Genomic DNA, 7348 nt, shown 5'->3' with positions numbered 1-7348 from the left:
GCTCTCTCCTGAGCATTTCCCACACGCTGGCCCTGCAGAAGCTACTCCATTTTCTCACAGCGTCCTTGGGAGTAGGAATTGTTTCCATTTTACAGATGAGGAAACTGAGACCTGGAGAAGTCACCCGACCCACCCAAGATCACATAACACTGTCCAGTAAACATGCATATGGTACACATCTGTCTGGTAGAAAATAGGAAGGGACAAAATTAAAAAAAAATAGGATAAATCGAAAATACAAAATAAGAAATAAGTTCAAATACAGTAGTCAAAATAAATGAAAGCAGGTTAAACTCGTCAATCAAAGGGAAGAGGCTCTCAGATGAGATTTGAAAATGGGGGCTGGGCTCTGCCTTTGCAGGTGGGGGTGTTCTTGCACCAGGTGCTGGTGGGTCTGGTGTGGGTGAGTCAGCGACTGGTGTGGCCCAAGGGACCAGCTTCTCACTGCACCTCGAATGCGCCGCAGCTGGTCGTGAGGGTGGGGCGGCGTGTCCACGTGTCTGGGCGAGGGCCGGAGCGCAGTGAGCTCTCCGCACCCCCAGGGCAGCAGCATCTCAGCTCCACACCCCCCGCTCTCCTCCAGGTCCCCTTTTTGCAGCCCTTGGTGCTCTTTTCAGCTTAGTTTTGGGTGGAATGAGGCTGAGCAGTGCTGGAGTCGGACAGACCAGCTTCCAGTCTTACCTGGTGACCACAGTCTTCCTCATCCTGAGCCTCTGTTTTCCTTCCCTGCAAATTGGGTTGTCCGTGTCTCCCTCCCAGAGGCCATCAGGCGGAAGGTGGAGCTGGACTGGGGCGTGGAGGATGATGAGTACCTGGATAAAGTCGAGACGAACATCAAGAAAGCCCTCCAGGAGCATCTGCCCGACGTGGTGGTGTACAACGCAGGCACCGACATCCTCGAGGGGGACCGCCTTGGGGGGCTGTCCATCAGCCCAGGGGTATGTCCTGACCGTGGGGGGTGGGAGAAGCTCTGCTCTGTGGACTCAGCAGCAGCAGGAAAGGTGGGCAGCCTGATGTTAGGGAGGAGAGGGGCTGGAGAACAACAATCTGGAGCAGAGCTAGACCGCAGCAGGACTTCCGGACAACACAAGGGTCCAGGCCTGAGTCAGCCCTCCCCATCCCCCTACAGGGCATTGTGAAGCGGGATGAACTGGTGTTCCAGATAGTCCGTGGCTGCCAGGTGCCCATCCTCATGGTGACCTCGGGCGGGTACCAGAAGCGTACAGCCCGCATCATTGCTGACTCCATCCTCAATTTGTATGGCCTGGGGCTCATCGGGCCTGAGTCACCCAGTGTCTCGGCACAGAACTCAGACACACCGCTGCTTCCCCTAGCAGTGCCCTGACCGCGCTGCCCTCTAAGAGTCTCCCTGCCTGCCTCTCGGTCCCGCCCACCCCCTTTGTGCTTTTTGTTTTCTAACCTCCTGGGGTGGTGGAGGCAGCCACCAGCGAGCATGGAGGGCAGGGCCATCCCTGACTGGGGGTCTGGAGCGGGCAACTCTCCACTCTTCCCCACTGGGTGCCCGAGGGCCTCTAGGCCCTCTGTGGGCAGGGGCTGAAGGCAGAGCCGGTGTCCCAGGAACCCCCCACATGGAGTCAGAGATCTAAGCAGGCCCGGGGAGGTGGGCAGTTTACTGAGAATGGGGGAGGATAGGTTAGGACCCAGGGCCATAGCAGTGGTGCCCAGGGCTTGCGGTGTTCTGGACTTTGGGAACAGCAGACCCAGGTCAGATCAAGGAAGCGTCCATCTGTACCCTGTTTGGGCCTCCCTCCTCTTCAGTCCTGCGATTTGCTTCACCCTCCTCCTTGCCCAGGGCGTGGGCGCTGGTCTGTGGGGAGGCGCTGCAGCCAGGCCTCCAGGTGGGCCCGGTTCCCGGCCAGCAGGCAGGAGCCCTGGGCCTGGATGTGAGGGCAGCTGGGACGGGGTACAGGTGGGTTCTCCCATCTGGGCTTCTCCCTCAATAAAGCAAGGTCTGGACACGCTTTCCTAGGGTGCTGAGGGGAGGGGAGGCCCGAGCTCCGCCACATCCCTGCCTGGACAGTGGTCTCACCTGTTTGGTGCAAGGGTCATGTGGGGGCGGAATTCTTAGCTATGGATGGGCTCTGCTGGAGCTCCCTGGGGACTGCTGACCCAGGTGGGAGGCGCACAGGGAGACCGGGATCCTGGAAGGCGGGGCTTCCTGGAGGGAGCGTAGAGGCTCTCCATCCTGGCGGGGTGGTTGTGAGGGCAGGGGCAGGGCCCTGGGCGGGGCTGTGGCCACCACTGGCCTCACCTGATGTGCCCAGGGCCCAAGTGGGCCTGACTGCTGGTCTTCTCTGCCCTACTCTGAAGGGGTTGTTCTGGGCCCTCCAGGAGGCAGGGTGGGGGGTCCCCTCGACCAGAGGTGGGGAGGTCGGGCAGGGAAAGTGGATCAGCTGAGGTGTCTCCACCCTCGATCAGCCCCCTGTGGGACTCATGTCCGTTACCATCTGGGGTGCTCCCAGTCTGCCTCTCGTTCTCTCCGCTGGAGCCGAGAGGGTCCCAAGATCACAAATTGTCAAAAATGCTGACCTCCTCGACCAGACCCCAGGCACTAACAGTGCACTTGGAGTCCCCACTTTGCCTTTGGTCTGTCTGCATCTGGCTTAAGGTACCTAACATCCATTCATCCCTGACACAAGCCTGTGATGTCTGGGGCCCAGAGATGGACCAGTCTGTCCCTGTGGAGCCACTGCGCCTGGAGAATCATGAAGGCTCTGGGTTGGACCTGGTGCTGCGTGTTCTCAGGGTGAAGAGCCCCCTCCTGAGGGCGAAGGAGATGAAGATGAGATCGCATAGCTGGAGGCCCGACGTAGGGTGGCTGCTCAGTAAATGCTAGTACGTTATTCCATCCCAGCACTGCGGAGTCCTGTGCTAATTATTCCCATTTTATAGATGAGGAAACCGAGGCTGAGCAGGGGTGGGAAATTTGCGCCAGGCCCCACGGGTCAGTAGATCTCAATGGTGGTAGAGCCAGGTTTGAATCCAGCCCTGCTAGATCGCAAAGTATTTGTTCTCAGCTGCCGCAAACATGGCGGCGGGGGTCGGGATTGCTCTTTAAACAGAGAAGGGTCTAGGGTCCCTGGGGGCTAAGGTCACGGGGCTGGGGTCTGGTGGAGCGGGCAGAGCTGGGTGGTGGTGGCTCTGCACAGTGTGGGAGGCAGATGAGGGAGCCCTGGAAGGGTGGTCTATTCCAGTCCTGGGATGCGGTCGGAGCAGGCACGGGGGTAGGCTGCCCCAAGATGGGGTTCAGCTGGGTGACTGGTGTGCAGGCAGGAGGGGAAGGCAGAACCTTGTCCTTGTCCTGGCAGAGCGATCAGGGCATCCCTAGGGCCAGTGACACAGCTGAGGCGGAGAGCAGGGTGACCCCTTGCGGGTCAGGCAAGGTTCCAGGCATGAGGATGCGGAGGTGGCAGGCAGGGGTCCAGGCTGGCCCTGCGCTGGGTGGAGGAGAAAGGCCGAACCGGTGGAGCTGTACTCGGGGCCAGGCCCTGTCCCAGGGTGTCCCTATGGGAATTACCTGCTGAACCTCATGGCACTCTGAGATGAGAGCTGTTTTTATCCCCTTTTACAGGTGCAGAAACTGAGGCATAGAAGGGGTTAGTTACTTGCTGAGAGCCCCCAGCTCCTAAGTGGAGGGGTCAGGGTTTGAACCAAGGCTCCAGAATCCGTGAGCTACGTCCTCATGAAAGATGCTTATCCGAGGGGGGTTCCAGAAATGAAAGCTGCAAGACCAGAACGTACTCAGGGCGCGTGTGGCACTCGGTGCACCCGGCAGCTGCCAGCGGCGATGACGATGGTTATCCTGTAGGTCAGGCAGAAGAATCAAGGCCAGTCGAGGTGGAGTGTTCAGAGCTGTTGGTAGGATCTGTGTATTTTGCTATGTAGAAATTATACCCCAAGCTACACAGATCCCGGGGGACCGGGCCAGCCTCTCGAAGTGGCTGAGGGTTTGGTGCGGGCAGCTCAGGGAAAGTGTGGGGACAGTCTGGGGATGACTGGCTGTCACACACTTGATCTGGGGAGAGCTTGGGAGGTGTGGCCTTTTACCACGTGGGGCCGCTGAGCTGCCCAGGCCTGGGGAAAAGAGATGTCATCTTTGGAGTCTCATGGCTCTGTTCTCCACGTGGGGCCGATTAAGGGGCTCTCCAGCTGGAAGCAGCAGCACCCAGTTGTAATCTTGCCCCCACGAGACCCCCCAGGCTAGGCAAATAGGGCCCTGGTGGGGGGCAGAGGCCAGGATGAAGGACCCACCCTGCTGCCTTGGGCATAAGCAAAGGCGGTGCTGGCACGATGCGCCTCCCAGCCCAGCAGGACTCCCGGGCAGATCTGAAGGAAGACTCACAGTGCCTCCCTGGCTCCTCAGCCCAATATTTAGGGTTTAGGGCCAGAAACTCCCCCAGGGCAGCCTACCCTGAGTTGGTTTCATTCAGCTCAGCCAACGCTGGCTGGGAACACCCTGCTCTAGGCCAGTGTGCGGAGGCTCTGCTGCCAGCAGTGAGGCTGGCACGTGCTTGTTAGGGAGGCTGCGAATGCACAGGCTCGGTCCCTCGCCGGCCTGGCATTAGTCCCACCACCCCCCACGCTAGCTGGGCGACTTTACCTCTGTGCCTTAGTTTACTCATCTGCAAAATGGGGATGTTAGCACCTACCTCATAGGTGTGGTGAGAATTAAACGAATTAATATTTGCGAAGTGCTTAAAGCACAGGGTAAGTGCTCAATCAAGTGACCCATTGTCACTGTCATCATCACCGTTTTACAGATGAGGAAGCAGAGACTCAGCGAGGTGAAGTGGCTTGCCCAAGGTCACACTGTCAGGCAATGGCAAAGCTAGGAAATCGCCCTAACTTCATCTGGCTCCAAAACTACCCCCTTTACCCACAGCCAGACCCTAGGCAGAGTGTCACAGTGAGCTTGCTGATGGCGTCCCACACCCCGCCTGGACTTGCACACTCTTCCCCCGTGCACACCCTTGCCAGCACTGCCGTCCAGATGAGATGGGGACCCAGAGGGGAAAGGCAGACATCCAAGGCTCCTCGGCAGTGCCGGCAGGGCCTGGGGAGGGAAGTGTCGCAGTTGTGGGCAAACGGCCGTCTACTCAGACGGGCCTGCGTGACGGGCGCCCACGCTCCGCCCTGGGAATGCTGTTCTGTTGGCAAACACACCAGGCTTTCTAAAGGGCATTCAGCTTTCAGCTTGGGTTTTCCAAGTACAAAGTGAATTATTTTTCTGATGAAACAGAGAAGAGCCTTACAGATTAGCGTGTGCACAGCCAGGGCTGGGGCCCTGCAGACCACCCGTTCTACTGCCTGTTGTGCAGGGGGTGCATGGAGCCCGGCCTTGGCCACCGTGGCTGGACGGGCATGCCGGGAGCTGGAGAAATAAGGTGTCCTTCGAGAGGGCCTGCTCGTCCCGGCTCGGTGCTGGCCCAGCATCGCCAATTTGCTGGTAGGGAGGCTGAGGCCCAGGGAGGGCTTTAGGGAGACGGCCACCTCCTGGTAAGCAAACTGGAACCAGAGCCTGGGCCTCCTGGCCTCTTCCCCTGACAGCCTCCTTACTGGGAGTGGTACGGTGAGCGTGTGCCAGACCTGACGTCGACGAGAGACCACGGGGACCCCCGTCCCCCTGTCCGCACAGTAAGTGCCACACTGCTCTCTTGTGCCCAGTCCTTTGGTCCTCCTCACAGCAGCCTCCTGGAGCAGGGACCTTGAGCGCCATTGTACAGACCAGGAAACTGAGGCTTGGAGAGGCCCACGGGCCTTTGCCCAAGGCCGCACATGGCTTAGTGGCAGAGTGGTCATCACCACCACCCTGGGTGTCTCCTCTGGACTCCTTCCTATTACTAGTGCTGAGGTGCAGTGGATGGGGCGGGCCGGAGCCATGACCTCTCCAGGGGGGGTGTGACCTGTGGTGAAAGGACACAGGTTCCAGAGTTGCCAGCCGGGGTGCCAATCCTGCCTCTGCCACACCTCTGCGGTGTGACGCTAGGACGATGACCTCCCCTTTGCTTCTTCCTCTGTGGGGGAGTCTGTGAGATGGTGGAAGTGAGGCTGGCATGCAGCAGGTGCATAATTCGTGAGACACTGGCCACATTCCCCTCCACCCTTTTCTGTTCTCATTGCCTCTTTGACCCAGAAGCAAGGCAAAGTCATTTCTCCATCTCTAGTTTGGGGCGTCCTTTTGGGCTGTGGGGGCAGCCCTTTTAGGTGAGACCCGCAGGCCAGGTGCGCCCGGCCCTCACGCTCACAAGCCTTGGGCTTGAGCCCCCCTCCGGCCCCCGTGGCTCCAGGCTACTGGCTGGAGAGCTCGCACGGTCTGTTTAGCCTAGGACCCTGCGGCACACCCCAGGCCTGGCTTCTGGGATGCAGGGAGCCTCCCTGGGATGGGGCCAGGCTGGTCACGGTCTCCAAACTGTGGGAGGACAGCCATCTTCCCTCGGGGAGGAAGCCTCATACGGGGAAAAGTCAGGCCTGGACTCAGATCTGTGTTTGGATCTAGGCTCTCAGTGACTATGGGCAAATAACGTCATGGCTTAGTGCCTCAGTTTCCCCCTTTGTAAATGGGGGTGACAGTCCCTTCCCTCCCTGGGCTGGGTGAGGGTACAGGAGGCCAGGCAGGTAAAGCACCAGCCTGGGTCCCCTCACACCCAGGCCCAGCTGGAAATCCCACCCAGAACTCGCAGGCCACCCTGCTGGTCCTGAGAGGGTGGCCCGCCTTAGAAGCCAGTTATCATGATGGGTACATGCACAGGCCAGGAGCCAGGACAACAGACTCAAGTCCCACTCCTGCCCCTACTCTCCATGTGACCATGGGCAAGTGACAGCTCTCTGTGCCTCAGTTTTCCCACTTGTAAAATGGGGAGCACACTAGTGCCAGCCTCACAGCATGCTTGTGGGGACGAACGAACCTGTTTGAGCCACAGAGCCGCACCTAATGCTCAGCTCTTCTGTTGCCAAGGGGCAGAGGCTGTGGACAGTGTCAATCACCAGCCTCCCTGTCACTGAGCCTGCAAAGTAGCACAGTGAGTCCTCACTTAACGTCATCCATAGGTTCTTGGAAACTGTGACTTTAAGCAAAACGATGTGTAACAAAACCAGGTTTACCACAGGCTAATTGGTATAAGCAAGCGTTAAGTTCCTACAGCGTATTTCTGGCTACAAAAACATCACCAAACTTCTAAATAGAGACCCAAAATACTTCTTTTTTTTTTTTTGAGACAGAGTCTCACTGTGTTGCCCGGGCTAGAGTGAGTGCCGTGGCGTCATCCTAGCTCACAGCAACCTCAAACTCCTGGGCTCAAGCGATCCTCCTGCCTCAGCCTCCTGAGTA

At 58.7% G+C, this 7348-nt stretch overlaps 1 protein-coding gene across 1 annotated transcript in view; it reads left to right on the top strand.

Moving 5' to 3' along the window:
* Nucleotides 1-2862, top strand: part of HDAC11 (histone deacetylase 11) — a 20265-nt gene extending 17403 nt beyond the window's left edge. The window contains exons 4-5 of the mRNA XM_012664858.1: nucleotides 760-938; nucleotides 1130-2862. Coding sequence (XP_012520312.1) covers nucleotides 760-938; nucleotides 1130-1345 — 395 coding nt within the window. The 3' untranslated portion in view covers nucleotides 1346-2862. The remainder of the gene's footprint in view (nucleotides 1-759; nucleotides 939-1129) is intronic.
* Nucleotides 2863-7348: the final 4486 nt, after the last annotated feature.

This window comes from Propithecus coquereli, unplaced genomic scaffold (genome assembly GCF_000956105.1).
Source record: "Propithecus coquereli isolate 6110/MARCELLA unplaced genomic scaffold, Pcoq_1.0 Scaffold926, whole genome shotgun sequence".
NCBI lineage: Eukaryota > Metazoa > Chordata > Mammalia > Primates > Indriidae > Propithecus > Propithecus coquereli.
Note: the sequence above shows the minus strand (reverse complement) of the source record. Positions and strands in the feature narration are given on the sequence as shown.